At 56.3% G+C, this 20,886-nt stretch overlaps 3 protein-coding genes across 3 annotated transcripts; 2 read left to right on the top strand and 1 right to left on the bottom strand.

Moving 5' to 3' along the window:
* Positions 1-3,513: 3,513 nt before the first annotated feature.
* On the bottom strand, positions 3,514-5,841 carry INS49_006985 (uncharacterized protein; the record flags this gene model as incomplete). Its single annotated transcript, XM_043167750.1, has 1 exon — positions 3,514-5,841. The coding sequence occupies one exon, from the start codon at positions 5,839-5,841 to the stop codon at positions 3,514-3,516; it is 2,328 nt and encodes a 775-aa protein (XP_043028894.1).
* A 3,868-nt stretch (positions 5,842-9,709) lies between these two features.
* On the top strand, positions 9,710-10,144 carry INS49_006984 (uncharacterized protein; the record flags this gene model as incomplete). The annotated part of the gene is made up of 1 exon (XM_043167749.1): positions 9,710-10,144. The coding sequence occupies one exon, from the start codon at positions 9,710-9,712 to the stop codon at positions 10,142-10,144; it is 435 nt and encodes a 144-aa protein (XP_043028893.1).
* A 6,164-nt stretch (positions 10,145-16,308) lies between these two features.
* Positions 16,309-19,848, top strand: INS49_006983 (uncharacterized protein; the record flags this gene model as incomplete). The annotated part of the gene is made up of 6 exons (XM_043167748.1): positions 16,309-16,336; positions 16,549-16,971; positions 17,230-17,718; positions 17,787-17,860; positions 17,910-19,724; positions 19,786-19,848. 6 exons carry the CDS (start codon positions 16,309-16,311, stop codon positions 19,846-19,848), a joined length of 2,892 nt encoding a protein of 963 aa, XP_043028892.1.
* Between the last annotated feature and the right edge of the window lie 1,038 nt (positions 19,849-20,886).

Genomic DNA, 20,886 nt, shown 5'->3' with positions numbered 1-20,886 from the left:
AAGGAAAGCCGTCCTCAGTGACCCAAGGTCAACAATGTGCTTGACTCAAAGTGCCAATTGTCAACTGTCCGCGCCGGCGGTGACGTCGACGGGCACCCACTCGGACGGCCCGGAGCTCGCCAACGCATCTCGCGCCCCGACGCCGTCAATGGATTGCCCCTGATGATCCGGCTCTGCTGGCCGTGCCCAGATTTTCGCCCATGTCACCTAGTGCGCCCTACCACACACGTATTGGGACGACTGACTACCTAGTTGCAACCAACTCCCACCACCAGGTCCAGGCATTGCTGCACCATCCAATAACGACGGGTCATGTGCGTCTCGTGCCCAGGGACGTGTTCGCGAACCTGTCTCGGGTGCTCTTGGACAGTAGCTGTGCAACCACATCACTCGCTTCTTGTGACCGCAGCCCATCGGCTCCGTGCCCTCACCACAAGCTGCAGCCTTTTTTGGGCGTTGCAGATGGCGACCGGCAGCCATGGTGTGCAAATATTCCAGCCGTGGCACAACCCGTCGTCAAGCAGGCGCATATGTATGGTTATGCAATCCAAAGCAGGGCGACGCTAAAGAACAAGCACGCATTGCCATGCGGTCTGCCCATGAATCCCACTAGCCAGAGCTTATAATGCTCCTGCGCGGAATGATCAGCACCAACACGCTGCTGTCTCGAGGTGATCCCGGCCAGTATGGTAAGCGTTGGCTCAAGATTGACGACACGGCACATGGGAAACCATTCTAAGGATACCGAGACAGGACGGACCATTGCCACCTGAAACAGCGCCCTTCCATCATCACCAACAGCCTTCTTTGCGTGCATCCTACTCAGGCGAGCTGATTGATTGGCTGTGGGCATCGCGGCTATGTGAGCATCTATTCCAAAGAGCTAGCCTCGTCACGGGGTTTCCCTTACCTTTTCTCTCTGCCCCCCGAGCATGGCAATATCTCCACCGTCAGTCCTGGGTCCTGGGCCACTACAGCAAGCCTCGCTAGCCGATATATCGACGACACAGCACCGACACGTTCGGCATCCAAATCATCGATGACAACACGGCCGAGAAGCCAGTGGCCGGAATGTGGTTGTTGCCTGCAGTGTACGCTACAGTCGAGAAGCACAACAACGGTCGTCCCACATAATACTCCAAGTGCAGTAAATCTGTCGAAGGGGCTTGAGAGCAGTCATGGAAACGGGTAATCCAGTCCAGATGGCCTTCAGAAGCAGGCGCAGAATTGGCCTCTCCGCTCAATGCAATGACAGCAGCGTCCGGCAATTGTTGAGGCTCTGGCTCAGAAGGAGGCAGGATTCCAACGCGCCCCTCCACGCTCGTCTGTCGTTGAATTATTCTACTCATTCGCAAAATAGCGGATTCGTGCTTGGCGCCCCTTCCATATCCTCATGGGTCTGCTGAGTAGCTGTAGCAGCATGGGGGTGATCCGTGGTTGAGCCGGGGAGGGTGCGAACATGTTCCCCATGGTGCCGCACGCTTCTCGATCAGCATCGTTGGTGCGCTGCTCTGGTCTCACGGAGATGTCACGCCGAAAGGGAAACCAGCAGTGCCCAGGCTGTGTCTTGATCGTTTGTAGGATGTGTGATGCCATGTGGCCGGGAATCTCCAGCTAAGTACTGAGTTCCCTAAGCCATTAGTGCTCTCACCACGTGGACACTTTGTAGGTAGCGTCCTCAAGGTACTACCTACGTGTGCTGTCATCGACACCACCCAGCTAACGAATACAACACAGTCTCATGCCATCTACACAATACATAGCAGGGACACACCGGAACCGTGGGTCGTGACATTGCCTTGATCGGGGCGACTGTACAAACAATTCGCTGGCATCCATCGATTTGCCTGGTGGTCACAAGGTTACAAGAGAACCCATCTAGGCGTGAGATTTATCTCATAATGCCTTACGGAGCTATTCTATATTATGCCCAAGGTTATCTCCAGAAACAGCATGTCGGTCAAGTCGCATATCTGGATCCCTGCGAACTATATTCAAACGCTTAACCTAGGAGCGAGCTATTCTCTCGTTGCCCAGTTCCACGATATGAAGTCGGATGCTGCTTTGTCGCTCCCGAGGGCTAGGGTGTGCTATGTGCACGCAAACATGCATGGTTTACATACCGTACTGCATGGGTTTAAATAGAGACACAATATACATTGAACTGGCGAGCGTCTCAAGACATCCCAACAATAAACCGCTCGAAACTCAGGGCAGGTCAAGAAACAAAAAGAGAGACCCCAAGGCTGAAGATGGCGCCATGTTCCCAAGCAGTTCCTGAGCACCTGACGAACAAGACCCAACTTTATCCCAAACCACCGGGCCAAGATCGAGATGTGAGCACTATCAATAGACACACCGACGGGCCAGACTGGATGAGAAAGACGCTCAGGCCAGGCCAGTGTTGCCCGTCTGACCAAGGGCGGTCTAGGACGCCCCGTCAGGCGTATCCCGGCCAGGAAAACCGTCTCGTGCCTGGCGCAGCCTTCGGCCGTCAATGCGCGGGTCTGGGTGTCGACGAGCCGGAGGGGGAAGGCGGGTACTGTCGTGACTAGTTCAACAAGGAGCAAGCAACCACAGCTAACGTGTGGATCGTTCCAGGAAGCTGGGGGCCGGATTTTGCTTGCGTACGTGCTGGAGGGGCGGGAGTGAGATGCAGACTGCAGGTACGCCAACCACGATGTGTGGTTGACAGATTTGTGTGTGTTGCTTTCTACACAGTTTGTGCCATACGATGCGGGCGCTGTGGTGTCGCGTGACTATAGGTACGGCTAGAAGGGCAGGAATTACCACTGCGAAGGAGTGTAGAAGAAAGAAGCAAGTGACTATATATATTGTTTCGGAACGGCAGACCGTGGTGTAAAGACGACAGGCGAAGCCCGACGTGCAGGCTTCGGGAGGGAGTCGCGGTGACCTAGACAACCACCGTAATCAGAGTACACAGACATGCGTGCCATGGGCTTGCTCAATGAGGGGAACTGCTTTTATCACAGCGTCCAAATATGAGGATATTTTGAGCAGAAGTGCCATGAAGTGCACAAACCGGTCACGTTCGAAATAGTGTACTTCAAGTCACGGGATGATAACATCACGAAAGGATAGCAGAGTCATGTGTTTCTTTAGCGACAAGATGGCGCAAACGTATCACTTCGTAATCATTCATCTATATACACAGCTAGATCACCACTAGGCTGATTGATCCTCAGGCACCTGTAGTATGAACAGACCTTTTCCCCCGCCCCACTAGATATTTACCATTCCCAACCATGTGCGCCTCAGTTTGTCCTCAGTTATGTTAAAAACAAACATCAGCTTACCGCCTCGGCATCCAGAGTGTCCGGTATGCCGCCCAACCATTTTGTTTTGGTGGAATCCAAAAAAATAAAAACCAAAGATGCCCCATGCCCATTGATCGCTTGCGGAAATGCACGTTCCCCAACACCATGCGCTAACAATTCCAGAACCGATGTTCAAAACCCTAAAAAGAACCCGCTCCAGATGACGTGAGCTCGCTCATGGGTGATTCGGACCAGCAGCAGGTCTCTTGCCCGCGGCTATTGGAGACAGTGGCTCGCTCGGTGGTGGCCCACTTGCCTCATCCGCTGTCAGAGGCGACACCACAGCAGCAGACGCGCCGCTGTTGCTCCTCCACAGCCGCGGTGATACTGGTCCCGAGTCCGGCGGCGACGTCCTCTGGGTGACGTTGCTGCTCGACGTCTGGATCTGCAGCGCAGGCGGTGCTAATCGTGGTTGGCTTTCATGTGATTGCTCCTCCCTCAACTGCTGCAGTCCGGTGCCTCGCCGTGGCGGTGCCGGAATGACCGTCACGGGCAAGCTCTCCGTGTCCATATTGGGCCGGATGCGGTCCCGCAGCCTGTCCGCTTGGGAAACAGCGAAGTCCTCAAAGCGCGACCTAAAATCCCAGCGACTGCTGTTGCTAGCCTCCTGCGGACTCGGCTGGCTGACTTTGTGGGACCCTTCGGTCGACATGTTCGACTTCGACGGCTTTCGGAAGAGCTGACTAGCCTGGCTAAGAGCCCGCACGCGGTAGTTGTTCGAGCTGCTGGGAGCTTGACTGGTAGGAGGGTTCGAAGCCTGATTCGCACGTCCGGCGACTTGGCTGGCAGATTGGCTGGGCGTCACCGAAGGCTCAGGTGTAGCGGCTGATATCCTGTCAACGTCTGCTCCGCGATGTTCAGGCCGACTCTCTGGATCCTCCGTACGAATGCTAGGCTCGTGAATCTCGGGCACGACTGGTGGCAAAGGCGTTGAGTAGGTTTCGGGAAATGGTTCGGTATTCGTTCCAGATGTCTCAGACATAGGGTGGTAGCGGACAGCGTATACGGTGCTGTCCGCGCTTGCTGTATCGGTCCGGGAAATTGGAGTGACAGCAGGCGGCGGTCGGGACGGCCACAAGGGTGGCTGCAGGAAGCGGATGTTCGGAGCACGTGTGCTGTTTCCGTTTTCGCGCGAATCCTCACCGGATTTTGACCTCGACTTCTGTCGGTATCGACTCGCAAGCGACGTCACTATCGGCCACGGGTTACTACTCGAGGCGGCAGTTGGCTGGTTATCGCGTGCCTGCATTTGCCCACTCTCGCCACCGTCGGGGGCATCGTCGTCGTCGTCATCGCGTTTCGTATTCCTCCTCTTTCGGGGCCATCCGAATTCCGAGGCTGACAGTCCCACCATCTCGTCTCCATCGAAGACCTCTCGTCCCAATATTCCGTCCTTCTTCTCTTCTCTCTCCAATGCCTCTATCCGCTCCACCCATTCCCACACAATTACACTGGCTGCGGCAGCGCCAACCCAGCGGACATAGTCACCCCAGCCAGTGAAGTCTGGTTTCCTAATGTCGAGAATGAAAAAGACGACGGGAACAAGGACAGCCAGCACTGAAAGCAGAGCTACCAGGCACATGTTGCGCATCTGTGGGTGATAATACGCATAGTGCTTCTTCATGATGGAATAATAAATCACCCAAGCAGCATACAGAACTCCAAGAGACAGCTGGAATAGATAGCTGAGGGCGGGAATGGCATCGGTGAAGGACCGAGGTCGGAGAGATCCTTGGTTGGTGTACAGGAAGCTGTTGAGCGAGTCGAAGATGACGCCCAGGGCGATCAGTGCGAAGGCGGTCCACTTAATGATGATCTTTTCTCGCCGGCGAGGGAAGAGCCTGATGAGCGTCTGGGCCTGGGCAAGCCAAAGGAAGGCCTCAGATATTATCCGGATGACCTTGAGTTCTGTGCCTCCCAAGACTTCCTGCTGCAGAACTTCGGCATTCTGGATCCCTTGCGAGTACTGTTGTTCGGCAACGCGAAACGTGTCGACGGTGGCGATGGTCAAGGAGATGGCGACGAACAAGGCTGCCACCTTCTGGAGCCAGGGACGACCTCCGATGTTGGTGCCTCCAGTGCCACCGTCCGTGAAGCTCCTCCTCCCCAGCACGACCACACCGCCATCGAGGAACGACCTTGGTGTGATGAACAGCATAATGACCAACGTATATGCGATGACGGTCGTCGCGGCGAGGGCATAACATTGCGGGAAGGTGGAGGCGTAGAAGGGATCCCGGAAGTCTGAATATGCTATATTAGTGATGTCGGAAGACCCGGCAGTCTCTTCCATCGTGACGCCTGGGTTGGCGATGATGATGGGCGATGTGGTTTGGTCACACATTGGCCGGTACGCGGCGTCCGCGGTGAGTGTGATAGGGTCCTGGCCCGGAATGTTGATGACGCCTCCTTCGGGCAGGTTGAAGGAAGTGCATCCTGAGTTCAGGGAGCCGGAGCCCGCCTTGGAAGGCGAGCTGGGTGCGATAAGTTGTCGCACCTCCATGATGGCTGGCTACGAAACCTGGTCGAGTCGCGGCCAGCCGCTGGCAGTGTTGCTGTGGGTAGGAACACCTCCTCAATTGAGTCCTACCGGCCACACGCCATTCGATCAACAAAGGACGGATTCCACGCGTCACCAGAGGCGTCGGTATTCGGTTTCCAATTCTATCTCGATGTTCCCGCCCGAGTGTCGAGGGCTTTCGTCGGTTGACGTCGTCGTCAGCGTCGTCGGGGTCGCTGAAATCAGGACCCGGTGGTTTTCCTTTTGACGGCACAGCGAGCGCGTTGTTTTTACCGCCACGGCGTGGGTGGAACTTTGTGATTTGTAGCACGGAACACAGATGTCTTCTCTTGATGATCCACACAATTGGGTCAAGTGGTTGGCAAAACGAAGTCAGGTTGTTGGATATGTCAAAAGTGGTCAAACGTGGGGGAGGAACGGCGAAGTCTGGGCGCCGAGAGAGCTTGAGCATGAGGCGAGAGATGTAAGACGCAGGAAGGCGAAGAGTTCCGGGGGCCTCGAGATAGCACAACAGTACAGTAGCAGCAGCGGCTGGACTGGGCTGCTGGGCGCCCGGGGGGTGGGAGACAGAAGCCGAGACGGGAGGAACAGGGGGACGATGTTTGGGCTCTCGCTAGCCGCAACTGAGCAGGCGGCTCGATTGGAGGAAGACCAGGGCCAGTTGCCGTTGATCCCGGAGCAAGTGACACTTCTGTGGTGGTCGGGCGGGAGAATGCTTGACTCGAGGGGAGATTATTTGAGAGAGTCTGGCGTCCTTTGCCCGGATCTGTCTCGAAAGTGTTTGAACTTTGACGCATTGGGGACAACAGGCGGGGGTGGCACGACGGGACGACGAGGGAGTGAGGGATATGCAGTCGACAGGATTCGAAAATGGACTGGGACTGGGGACTGGGAACTGCAGGACTGCAACCAAATCAGACAGGGACCAGGACTGGGGCAGGAGCGAGTCTGGGACTGGGACTGGGACTGGGACTGGGACTGGGGTAGGGGCGGCAGACGGGTAGAGGTGAACGGTAACGGTGGACTCGGAGGGGACAGAATCAAGATGTGGGCGATCCCGACCACAAGACAAGAAAAGTGACAGAACTAACAAGAGACAGGAGACACAACAGACACAAGACCAGCGACAGACTCGACAGACAGCCCACAGTGATGTAGCCCCTGGTAGCCCATGTGCTGCGGTGGACTGTCATTCCAGGTCATACTGGGCAGATATGGGAAACCCTATGTTGTGCGATGTGTACATACGTCTGCACAGCTCTCTGACGAAACGCCCCTTGTTTAGACCGTATTGTCAGGAGCGAGGACTGTGCAATGTGTTCCCCCAGCCATTCAGCCGTCCACCAGCCCCTCCCTCCCGCTATGCGAGGGCGCCCGTCTTGCTCTCTTCCGGAAGGTCAGCCGAAACCAGCCAGAGGCCAGCCCACAGCTACGCTCGTCCAGGATTACCCTCCACCGTCCTGTGTGCTTACATATGCTTGTTCTCTGGCTAGACATCGTGTGCCAGGCTAAGGAAGCGGCGGGCAGCGAATCAGGAAGGGCCTGGGGGGGGGCCCATCGTCTTCCTGGATCTGCATGGTGTCGGCTAAGGACTGGGGTTCTCTGTCTCTTGACGCCAGCCAGCTGACCGGGTCGGGGAACGCAAGACGGGGACGGAGACACTCAAACTCGATGGGCCGGTTCGCCAGTGCGCCCACTTCGGTGACGCTTGCTTGGCTTGCTAGATGCTAACTGGGCCCATTCCGAGGCACGAGCACAACTAACGCCAAAATGACGGCGTCCGTTGTGGGTTACCACGCTCCTGGGATGGGCGACGGGGCGACGGAAAGACCAGGAGGGGAACAAGTGGGAGCCCGATAAGCGAGCAGAATTGAGGTACTCCAACACAACGGGCGCTCATGACCACCGACGCTGGACTGCAGCGGCGCACAGTTAGTCCTGGGTCGGTTCACACGGACGCTGCATTCCTTCTCGGAACGACGGATATTGCACCGGGGCACTCGACAAATGATGAGAAAGGAAGGTCCTCCTCATCCTCCTCTTGTCATCCACCGGTCGTTTGCACCCAAGATGGAACAATTGGAAATTCGAGCACAGCCATGGTCACAGAGCTGATGCTGACTCGAGGCAGAAACCCTTCGAGGCGTTCTTTTTTCAGGGGCCGCCGGCGATACGGGCTACCAGATTGATTCATCTCGGGGACGGGCACCAAAACAACCGCGTGTGAGCCGGCGAGCAGAAACACGTACGCTACGACGCGGGTTGTGGGTGAGTAGGCAAGACTTGAAAACCCCCTAAAATGGCCAGAGTCTAGAACCCCCCAACGTTCTATTTCCAACTGAGGGACAGCGCTATTTGAGCCATCCGTCGTTTGGGTAATGACTCTATTCCTGCTGACACGACGGAACAAAGTAATGAAACCAGCGCCTCCAGCCGCCTGACCTGGATGGCCTTGCGCTATGGCAACACTCTGGCAATGCGCCTCATTAGTTTTTTTTCGCGCGTCTCCTGTTCTCCTCTCCGCTACCCTCACGTCGCCTGCTGACCTGGGAACACTCGCACTGGAAATCAGACCAGCTGGGACAGAGGTCGGTGCGGGGAACAACCTGTTCGTGAGCGAGAGAAGGTGGGTGGTGGCAATCTGAATCTGGACGGAAGTTCAGGAACCAGTCAGCATCCTGACTGCTTGCTGCGCCTCACACACCTCCGTGGCCTCCATATTCAGAACCTGCCAGTCAGCCAGTCGGCGATTTCTGGGAAAGACTGCACTGTACTGCGTCCCCTTCCATCATCCTCCGTCGGTCCGCGTGCTGTACAGTGCGCGTGTGTGCGTGCTGGGGAAAATCCTGGAGTTGGCCCTGTGTGTGGTGCTGGTATGGGTGTGATGCAACAGCACTTTGCACTCACAAACACTATTTTTCCCTTCTCGCTCCGGCATCGACACCCCCCTCCCTTTCCTGGACTGCCTGCGATCCGGTGGTCCCCTTTTAACTTTGCGTTGGTGTGCGTGCGCTGCTATGCTGCTGCATGACACCTTCGATTGTTCTTCACGGCTCGATGCGCACTGTTAGCGATTCCAAGCCTTATCAATCCCATCGCCCAACTGCTGAAGAAAGGCACTTGTGCACGCCAGCAGACACGAGCCCCTTGGTCGCTTGGTCGGTCCCTGCAGCACGCCCGAGCGGGCACATCACCCGCGCTGATGGGCAGGTGTGAGCTTGGGACACACTCGTCCCCATCGTTTGGTCCCTCGTGGGTAGCCCTGTGTCTGGGCGCTTGGCAAAGCTTAGGGGCCTGCGGTCCGTCTGCTGCCCTGGGGAAACGTTCTTGGCGGCGTTTCTTGTGTCTCCGTCAAGCTTCACTCGGCAAGAAAAAGGTTCTATGCTTTCGAGGTGCTTCTCTAGGATCAATCCTCGAGTGGATTGCGCAATGGCTGGCTGATCGTTCTTCTCGCTGTCCTGCAAGCCAGTGATGGTTCCACGGTGAGAGTGCCATGCTCTCAATCAAGCCTCAGACATGATGGTACGTCGGCAATAGACTTTGTCGGGTCTCAAGTGAGACATCAAGATGCGGCCTTGGCCCTGGAAAGCGACTGGTTTTACGTGGCCGGCAGAAGGGCGGGTTGAATGCGGATTGATTGGTACTATGAGGCCGTTGGCTCCGCTCAAGTGAGCAGTGCCGGTTGCGACGCTGTGGATTGAATTATTCCAGGTTCGGAATATACAATTCATATGAGGACGCACTGCGTGCTGTTCCAAGTGGTCAAGATGGTGATTCTGAGCGCAAATGAGCCAGCTGGCGTACGAGGACATCTAGAACCCCGCTACGACTACGGCATTGGTGTGCTCTCATGGCAGGTATTGGCACCGCGCTTTTGTGCGCGGCGTGCAGCTGCGTCTGGCAGGTCTACTGGGCACGGCGCACGTATGCCCACTGGGCGACTGCAGGATCTAGAAACGGTCCCCGAAAACTCGCAGCTGAAGCCACAGAATCTTGCTGCATCGCGACCCGGGTTGCAATGGGCTTGCAGCGGGTGTGGTATTGGACACATCCGGCTGCCGATCAGGAATATCGAGACTTCTCGAAGCCTCCACGACAACGAACCCCCGAGTTCTTCATCGCGGCCGCTGCTGCCAGCGTCACACAGCCGGCAGAGTCGTGCAGGAGACCTCCGGCGGCAGTGGTCACGCCTCCCACTGCCGTGCAGGGCCCGGGGACAGATCTGCCTCCGCGACAACCACCCACGCTGGTTCACGACTCCAGCGCCGTTCAAGTCGTCTGCTAATCGACATATTCCCAAAATATCAAAATTGCGCTATAATTGGCATGCGCATGATAGCTAACGTTGCATGCTCGGTGAGAGGCAGAGCGGCCTGAAGCCACCCAATAACTCCCTATACTGGGCGATGCCCAACGGCACACGGGCCTGCGTGCTGGAAGTTGAAAAAGCTTACACAGGACAGTCACTCAGACTTGTTACGCGTCAAGCAGACGTCGCTTTCGCTTTTACCGTACGGAATCGAGATCGTCCTCAGCGGTGCTCAGATCGATCTGCCGCATGCGTCGCCCAGGAAAGTCTATCTTGGACGATAACCCCCGAGGGCCGTCTGGTTAGGCCCGCACGGCGAGTCGATCATCACTTGGTAGGTTGGTCATGGGCTTGTGTGCCCCAAAGCTGCCACACGGATGCTTGGAGCCTTTGATCCTCATCATTCAGCCTCACACATTCGAATACGGCGTCTATCTATAGCTCGATTTCCGTTCGAGACGGACCGTTGAGGCTGGCGACTTGATCTGCGTGGCTTTACGGTGCGAGCTGAGTCTTGTCGAGAGGCTTCGCGGCCTTGGGATGGCTGTGCTGGTCTAGTCCCGAGGCAAAAACGAGAGCGGCGGCGCTTCGCTTGCACGATAGTTCGTGAGCGGCAGTGCCGGCCCTGATGGCTCGGAGGTGCTTGCGCAGAGAGGCTTCGTGGTCACGGTATAGCGTTTGCTTCCCCCTCATCGACGTTCGCGCACCCATTTTCCCCGTGGGCAGGAGAACGGGGCATGGTGCTTCTCGTCACGCCTGCCAGCCCCTGAGTCGTATCCAGTCCTCCTTGCCGCCGACGAAGTGCCGATGATATCTGGTTCGAATCGTGTTTGTGCAGCTATGCGTTTGTGTATTGCATGATTCGCGGCGTGGAAGCGGCCGGAGAGTCATCCGTGGCCACCAGGGGCAGTGGTCATGAGGATACTCGTGGTACTTCATCGAGTCTGACCAACGCTGCGCGATACATGGTGTGGAATACCGCACACCCGGGGAACAGCAGACCCATCAAGGATTGAGGCCATCTCCAGCGGAGAAGCCACTGTTCACGGATAGTCACCCGACTGGCTGCTCTTCTTTACTGAGGCCCTTACGATGCAGGAGCCGCAAAGCACATTCCCTGTGACGGGAGTGTGCAGTGGGAGCTGCAGGAGATAACTGATCGTAGTAGCCATAATCAAGTTGCCATATACGGATGACCTTGAGGGCTTGTCATCAACTCGACCCTTTTTGAGATAATCACCGTTTGTCTCTGTCGCCAGGTCGCATGTGTGCTTCCTTAGTATACCACGTATGTTCTTCTGGATGTCTGTCCGATACCAGCGTAGAGTAATCTCGACTGCGATCCTACCATCATGTCCGACGCCCTGATGAGACTTCAAGGAGAATGGACCACACACTCTTGCTGTACTGTATATGTATGTCCGCATTTGATGTCTTATTCCATTATTACCTATGATTGACCCCCTTACCCTGGTGGTGAATGATCGTGTCGTTCATCGAGGTCAGATGGACCATGATCAGTACGATCACAGTACCACTTATCGTTCACTTTCTGTCTATACTCCGGTCTCACGAGCTCACAGAGAATTCGATGGGCACTGGCAATACTGAATACAAATCGTATAAGCTTGGGAAGTCATCTCAACTGGGTTGGCAAAGGGCGTCGATTGTCCCAACTGACTCACTCCAGTGGCCTCCCGAATGAGAACTCGACAGCATCAACAACAGAAGCCCAGGATGGAGTCTACGCAAGTGTGATGATACTGAGCCTTCGGGTAAGCAGACATGATCTTTGAGTTTGCCCTTATCTTCCCTTGTCCTCCTCCTGCTGTACTGAATGGAAACATGAATGAAATGCCACCCTGGGAGCATCATATCTACACGAACCTTGCACACCGCAGAATCCGAAGCCAACGAGTCCCATATAGGAGATGTCAAGGTGAAAGAATCCATGGCTGATTTTTCGATATGTCTCACGAGTGAGAATGACCCACATACAATCCGTGGAGGCTCTGCCACGGACCTTGATCCGCAATTACCAGAGGTCTGATTCTGCCTCGGTATATTCCAACGGTCGTGTAATCGCCAGACAGGGACAACACTTTGAGGCCCACAACCACGACCACGACCGCGATCCCCCCCCCTTTTTCGGTTGGATGACAAGGCCATAAGGCCACCAATGTGGCGGGAGACGCTGTCCTCCGCCAGCATCACCCACCAAGTCTCCCGCTCTGTGCGTCTATATGTCCTCCGCTCGAGCACGGCACTTTCCAAATCGGCTCAACGAAGTCATTCCTGGAAGGAGCTTCGCGTTGTGGAGGGAGAACAGGCCTGAGCTGGTGATGTAAGAAGCAGTCGTCCCCGTACAAGGCCGTGAAACCGTGTCGGGAGTGCGGACCTGCCAGGGGCGGCAGCTGGGTTATTTGTGTACACCAAGTATCCGACCCATGCCGGCCCCAGATGCCTTCTAGGCTCGCCGTTATATGGTGTTAGCGTACTTGCTCCTGGAAGAGAGGGTGTCTTCGACAGACTGTCCTGCAGGGAAGTATGCCAGCGGCTGGATTGACAGCCAGCTCCTTGAACATAACACTAGCATCTTGGGGCCATGGCAGCGAAGGCGATGTCCTCATTTGTGAACAGATGGAAACCCCCCCGCCTCCCAATCCACCTGGCTGGCGTGACAGCTGCCTAGACACTCACAGCTCCGGGTGGCAAGTCGCCCCGGCTACCATTGAAGATGTGCGTGTGCTGTGAGAGCAGAGTATTCAGACGCGAGCACTCTGAGAAGGTAAATTGGGCCGTCCGCACGTATTGCTTGAGCACGCTTTCCAGGAACACAATTAACTGTGAAGGAAGAGAGGACACAACGGAGGCTGCGGACGCATGAGAGAGTCTAATATCGGCTCGATCCCAGCTGGGCATTGGTAGGCCGGTTTTCGTTCCATTCGGGAAAGACGATAAAGGCATGCTTACGGTTTACATGAAGTATCCGTATGCTCAGACTTTCCAAAGTCTCGCCGAGTCTGTTGCTCGTATGGACAGATTCCTGGGTTCCGCACGGGTCATTGACGCCTTAGTAAGAGAACCAGGTAGACCGTAATACTTGAAAGACTGTCTTACTGTCTACACGATGTTATCAAAAGAGCTCATCTCAAGGCAGAGTATACCACTGTTCAGAATACACCCGGATATCTAGGAATTATATGAGCCATACTGCAGATTCTCATGGAGGACTGGACAGGAGAGGTCAGGCGGCTTGAAGCCATGGCCTGGTCATCCACACCTCCTCCATCGTGTCCAGTGAGCCTCTTGGATCGCGATACGATCAGTACGCAAGCGGTGGTAACGTCTTGTCACCCCTTCGATGGTCACAACAGCCTTCACGCCTGCAGTCGTGCAGGAACAAGCGCACAGCGCAGTCTACGCGAGTGACGTGCCACCGTTCGGCACAAATTCCCTATGCCCCGCCGGCGAGAGTGCACCTCATCGCCCCTGCCCCATTTCGAGAAGAGGCCAATCCAGACCACGTAGCGGGCGCCCTGGAGAGCCGCCAGTGACGGCGTGATGGGAACCCGGAGCCAACGGGGGCGGACAGACCGTGTGTCGGAGTGTCCCACAGCACCGGGATCAGAAATCTACGGAAGGCTAAGGAATTCCCTAGCGCTGATGCCATTTTAGGGCGACCAAGACCCCGGGAGGCGGGAGGCGGGAGGGCGAGAAGCCCAGGGGTTTGGCTTCGAGAAAGAAAGTGTGCCGCATCCAGTTACCGGCAGATGGCTGGCTGATTTGAGGCCATGATCGTCCCTTTGCCAAGCCAAGTTGGGAAGGTCAGCCACATTGCCCGCCGGCCGGACCAGTGGTCTTTGTTCGACCCCTCTACCCCTTTGACGTCTGTCGCCCGTGGATGGTGCGCTGGCGCAGGCGCCGACGTTCAACAAGATTCACGTGCCCCGTGCTGATCCCGCGATGGTGGTCCCGGACCGCGGGGCTTGAAAGGGGAGGGTGCCTATGGCCGGAAGTGGTTTTAGTCGTCGATGGCGGGCACAGAACAGTGTCAGTGGGCATGCGGGCAACGGCAATCGAAGCAAGGGAAGCCTCGTGCGCCGTGGCCGCCGTGGCTCCCTGGGCTCTCAGGCGAAGATCCTGCAGCTTGGGCCAGACATTTGTCATTGCTGTCATCAAGTGTCCCGGCTTGCGAAAGGCCGTGCCAGCGCTGTACGTACGCTGTATGCACGCTGTGCTGCATGTAGCACTGCTGTTTTGATGGCAAAAGGGGGGTGCAGTATATTGCTGCTTGCTTGTTCATATCACCGGCGTTAATGCGAGCGCGACGGCAATCTGCGCGCGGGACCAGGGCGCGCGACAGGACGGCAAGAAAAAAAGTTGGATGGATTATGTCTGGGGTTTTATTGCTCTGGCGTGCTACCAGAGGACGCAATTGGGACACAGGCGGCAGGGGTGGAAAGATTGGGTGGGTAAGGGCTTCATGCGAGGCCCCACCTGCTGCCACATGTGTACCGAGAAACAACATTTGATTGTTTCAAGTCTGGGAAGACCCCCAGAGAAAAGAGGAGCCGCGGAAGGGGACAAAAGCATACCGGCTCCCTCCGCGAGGACGAGGCCCCGTTGCCAAATTGGCCCGCTTTGGCATTTGCGGGCGGGAACGTCAATCTTTCGCGCCCAAAAGGAATGACCCTTCGACCCTCGGCGCTCGAAAAAGAATGGTCCTCGCCCTCGTAATCAGGCATGCACGTGCCGTTTCCTTGGTGGGCTCGGAGATACAGGGAGCCAAGGGTCCAGGTGAGCCAGATTCAGCAGTGGGCGATCGTCGAGGGCACAGACGAGGACTCGGAAGCAGGTTGCAGCAGGTCTGAGACCAGATCAACAGTAACACCAAGCAGCGGGCCACTCACTGGCACTCACTCACTGCCTGAAGGGTTGCTTGCAGAGCCCTGTGTGTCACAGCCGTACAGCCCGTAATATGACCGAGGCCGGTCGGTTTGTGCCTCTGCCAGACACTTCTTCAGCTCCAGCTCAGCTCCAGCTCAGACCTGTGGCCCTGAGCAGCTGTTGTTGAAGCAGATACCTGGTAGTTAGCAGAGTATCTAGATGCTGTGTGTTCTTTGTTTGCCTACTCCTGCTCGCATCGTGACGCACGTGCCCCGAGTGGCCCTCTTCCAAGCTCCCACACATGCCTAGGTAACTCTCGTACCTGCGTGTCTATGTACCTGCACTCACACAGGATGGATAGTGGGCCTTGCTGCAGGTCGAATTGGCCCTGACCCACGGCCACGGGCATCCCCATCCACATCCACATCGCCCCCGATCAGCTGCAAGCAGGGCTCCAGCGGCCCTCCGTCGTCATCATAGTTGCGCGACCGAGTCCCAGTCCTGGTGCAGAAATCCCAGCCTTAGGTAGCCCGGTCCCGCGTCACTCGCTGTGAGGGTCGAGATCAGACCCTTGGGGGAGACGGTCGAGGAACAATAACCCGTGGTCGAGACCACACTTCGTTCGCTCTTCTGTCTTTTTGTTTTTGTCCTGTCAATCGAGGCTATAGTCGACGGCCGGCGCTGCGACGGCCAAATTCTAGCCTGGAGCCGAGAACGTTGGATCTCCAGCCCCAAACCCGCCAATCGACCACTCCTGGCCTCCGTCCCGTCTCTGTCACGCAAGCCTGGCTTTCCAGCCCAGTCTCAGCGCTCCGCAGCCCGCCCAACATAAACCCCTGAGCCTTGTTCCATGTCCTCCCGCCCCTTGTCCAGCCAGCGCCCGCCAGCACCAGCAGCAGCAATACCACCACCACCAACACAAGCATCAGGATCCAGGATCAGCATCAGCAGCCCACGCTGAGAAGCACTACCAACCAAGTGAACTAGGCTGAAATCTGGGACGTCTGGCTGTCTGGTCTTGTCTCTGCCTTGCTGTCGGCCCGCACATCAGTCACATCAATTAACTGATCCTTCTCCCAATCCATCCATCAACTCGTCAATCCGTCAATCAATCAGTTACAATCTCTTGGTTGATTCAGCCACCCCCGGCAATCATAACAATACGATCGTCGGACGCATTGCAGTCTCCATACCGCCTGCGCTGTTAATGCTGTCGCTGTCGCTGTCGCGGCAGATCCTACCCGTTCAATATGACAAGACCCGAAATTATTCGTGCTGGTATGTGGCATGTGCTTTGCGCGAGCATGACTCTCTCAGCCTCCCAAGCCTCCCCATCCCTCCCATCGCCTCTGCCACACTGCCGCTGCTTGGGCCATCTGGGGAGTTTGCCCGTCTCAAGGAGCCCACACCCTGTCAACAACAGTGCCCACGCCCCCTGCGCACCTCCCGACCAAAACAATGCTGACTCTCTCGCTTCAACCTCCCTTCAGACTCGATTGATCTCCAAGATCGCGAAGCACCCTCCGCAAAGAACCATACTGCCCGACCCAGTCCCCTCAACACCTCCCAGTCTGCCTCCAGCGGAACTGGCACCGCGCCGCACCAGGCCGAGACCCTGCGAGAGGTCGCAGCAGGACAAGCAGAGGAGGAACTTCGAAGCCCCCGAGTCTCCTGGACCAACGGCGGCGAAGCTGGCGACCTACAACAATACGCCGAAGACTTGGCCGCCGGAGTCACCAGTTCCCTCACCGGCCAGAACGCCGCCAACATGGCCGCACGCCAGCAAGATGACCTCGCTGTCGCACAAAACGGTGGCTTGGAAACAGAGGACGCCGACTTGGACGGCGACGATGGCGACCTGGATGACGACGACATGATGGACAAGATCTCGAGTTCGCCCTCTATCGATGATGGTGGGTCTCCAACCTGTCACCTTCCACCTCTCCAATCTTTACACCATTGCGCGTCGCCGTGTAGTTCTCCGGCTTCGGCATGCTTCAGCGAGGCGAGGCCTTCCTCCCCATACCTCGACCAACCTGACTACTTACCTCTCCAGCTTGCGCATCCGGAGGCAGACAAGTCGTCTGCTGCGCTTCCCCGCCGTCGTCATCATCATCTTCCTGGTTCATCCCCTGGGCACCCTGACGCACAGGCTGGCGATGCGGATACAGCGCCAGAGGACAATGGACAAGAGAGCCTCAGGAGCAGTGGTCTCCCAGTTGGCCCACATGGAATCGGCCGCAGTCTACCAGATACAGACGATGGTATCCGAAATGCCCTGGACGACCTGCTCGACGGAATACAAGCATTGCAGAAAGACTTTGAGGCCGAGCAGGCGGGTGTTGACGAGGCCATTGGAATGGAAGATGAGGTCTCCAGCACCGACGATTTGATTGTCACATACGAGGGCTCCACCGACGAAGATGATGATGACGACAATTTCCTTGAGTCCAATGATCCCCGGTTCATCGATTCTGGTTGGGGCGGTGAGTGCTTACACGATACAGAGGACATCGATTTCGAGCTCGTCTATGCCCTACACACATTCATAGCGACCGTCGAAGGACAAGCGAACGCGACCAAGGGAGATGCCATGGTTTTGTTAGACGACAGCAACAGTTATTGGTGGCTGGTTCGCGTGGTCAAGGATAGCAGTATTGGTATGCTAAGCCCCGGAGGCGTTTTGCTCACTCGCCGGGGCTGAACATGGCTGACGCGCTCAATCAAGGTTACCTACCGGCTGAGCATATCGAGACACCGACCGAGAGGCTTGCACGTTTGAATAAGCACCGGAACATCGATGTAGGTTGGAAAAGCACAGCACCCCTGAAATCCGAACTAACGTGTGTAGTTGTCGGCAACCATGCTGGGTGATCAATCCGACAAGACCAAAAATCCAATCAAGACGGCGATGCGCCGGAGGAAGAAGAACGTTTCTTTCGCTGCTCCGACATACGTAGACTACTCCGACTTCGATTACGACACAGAAGAGGAGGAGGAAGCCGAGGCCGAATTCTATGCCCAACAGCAGCAGCAGCAACAACAGGCACAGCAGCAGTCCCAACAACAAACGGCTGCTACCAAGCAGACTACTGCGGACGAAACCGCCGCCAGTCAAGAGGCGGCACAAGTAGCGCCGCTTAGGCCGCGGGCGCAAAAGTCTGTACAGATCGTGGACCCTGCCAACTCAGACTCGAAAGAGGAATCACCCACTTCGGGCAAGGGCAATCGAACCAGCGAGGAGATATTCGAGACGAATGGCGTGGAAGGTCCGAAGAGGAAGGCCGACGGCACGGTCAGGGATTCTTTCTTCAAGGACGACACGGTGGAGACTAAGAAGATCACACTCACGCCTAATTTACTGCGAGACGACGGAACTGTCAGAGCATCAACGGACTCAGACAAGGGTGTAAATAAGCGCCCGAGCTTCGACAAACTTGACAAGGAGATCAGGGAAGAGAAGAAGGGCAAAGACAAGAAAGAGAAGGAGAAGAAGGGCGGTTTCCGGAGCTTATTCTCGCGTAAGGATAAGAAGCAGAAGGGTGGTGACGATGACGATTCTCTCGGGAAACGATCCATGGACGCGGTTTCGGAGGCGCCGGAGAGAGAATCTGAGGACTTCAATGACGACCAGGACAAGGCAGGTGCCTCACCACAGCGCAACCCGAGCAAATTGCACAAGCAACAACCGCGGGTGGAACCTTCGCTAGCGAACAAGTCCGGTACTGTTCAGAGGGACGCTAATGGTATGGATCTTTCAACGTTCCTGAATGAAGGGAAGTTGAAGAATGTCGCCAACGTGCCACCCGCGTCCATGCGACTGGTCGAGCCAGAAACCCAGGACGCGCAGGACAATGCGCAGGATCAGCGGGGATCCGAAGCTGTGCGGTCGAGCCAGGTGGACGACTCCAAGCCGGCCGCGTCTAGATCAGCGGCTAGCCGGTCGGAGAGTGTTGATGACAGTCCACCTCAGGCTACGACAGCGAAGTCACGCATGCAGATCGAGGACTCGGATTCGGGCGAAGATGATTACAACGAGACACTCAGGCAGATGTCAGCCTCGGGCAAGAAGACTCAAGAAAAGCCGCAGCAAGAGTCCCCCCAGCAGGACAGGACCCAGCAGGAGAAGCCGCAGCAGGAGAGCACACAGCAGGAAGAGCCCCAGCAGCAGAAGCCGTTCCGGCCCACGCTGCCGGGGGCCTTCCCAGACAGCTACATGAGTACGCAGTCTGCTCAGTCCAACTCGACCATCACGCCAGAACGAGCCGCGGAGGCTACTCAGCGACAGGACCGGTTGTCAGAATCGCCAATCGAGGTGTCACCGATCACTCCGAGTGGGGACAAGCCCCCAGCCCTGGTCGGCGACACGTCAAGCCAAGAAGATCACTCGTCACCGGTGTCGTCGCCGTCACCCGAACTGATCGACAGAGAAGAGGCGGGTGGGACACACCGGAACCAGGATTCTATTACCACGTCCACCTCGACAACGACTGTATCAAACTGGAATGACACGAGCCTGCGGGAATTCTTCGACTCAGGCACTGACATCCGGGATCTCCTTGTTGTGGTCTATGACAAGACCGACGTTGAGCCAGTGGGGCCCGAACACCCAGTCGCCGGCACGCTGTTCAAAGAACAGAACGCCAAGCTGGCGGAGATCACAACTGTAAGTCTAGGCTCAAAATGTTTGGAGCAAGCGAACCTTTCCACTGACCATGGGTGAACAGCAACTTGACCACATGCTTGGCGACTGGCTTGCGCGAAAGCAGCGGCTGCGAGGAACCGTGTAGTGGTCCAGATACCCCTTCTTTTCAGCATTTAACGAACCACTACCATCCTGACCATCTGAACTGCGTTGACGAATTACCCCTCCGCCTGTACAATTTTTTTTGTTCACTCTATGATGCATCTATGACTGTCTCAAAAAGCTTCAGGTTGCAGGGGCCCCTGCTTCCAATGGCCTTTGCTACATAATTCAAAGGTCCGGCGTTCTTGGTGAGGGCTCGAAAGAAGAGCAGGAAGGCTTCACGAAAACTGTAATACCAACGGAGACTGGGCATATACCTCTATTGTTTTCTTTTCATTTGTACAACGTTGCACGGCAGATGGAGGACGACGAAAGGCAGCCTGACAGTACTGTACGTTCCTCACTCGAAGCCTGCGCGTCAATTTGGAAGTTAGGACTCGCATTCCCTGTGGAGTGAGCTGGGGGAGGGGGAGAAGAGGAGGTTTTGTGATGTGGCGCGCCGATGACAGGCCCTTATGGCCGGAAATCGAAGGCCCATTGACTGTTAATTCTTTATGACTGAATGACCCATGACGGCCCTGGTTCTTGATCTGACTTGATTGCCGCCGTGTACAAAATTCCTTGTGGCTCTCTGGGGAAACCCTGCAGCGTCGAAAGAAACCCATCAAAAGGGAAGGAAAAACCGGCCGGGCACAGAGGCTGTGGAGACGTTGCCCGAAGCCGAGCTCCAGGCTTCCAGAATTCCAGAATTGCATCCAGCCTTGCGTTGTTGCTGAGGCGCGTTTTGACTCTGCTCCCTTCATGACGACATTCCGCATTCACTCCCTCGTCGACTTACTCGCCAATCTCTTTGAAGACTGTCTCTCCTGACACCAAGTGCGCCTGTACCAATTCATCCAATCAAGGAAGCGACAGCTCTCGTATGCTTTGTCTCGCCCTTTCCCGACTACTGCATCTTCTCAGGGAGCAGCAGGACCAGCCGCAACAGCAGCAGGACAAGCCTCTGTCTGGCAACCGGTTAACGAGCAAGCCAGCTTGCAGGCGGTGGGCCGCGCCTGAGCGACAGGTATAACACCGGCCA

The sequence above is a fragment of the Diaporthe citri genome (assembly GCF_014595645.1).
Source record: "Diaporthe citri strain NFHF-8-4 chromosome Unknown scaffold_2, whole genome shotgun sequence".
Lineage (NCBI taxonomy): Eukaryota > Fungi > Ascomycota > Sordariomycetes > Diaporthales > Diaporthaceae > Diaporthe > Diaporthe citri.
This window is presented reverse-complemented; position numbering and strand designations above follow the sequence as displayed.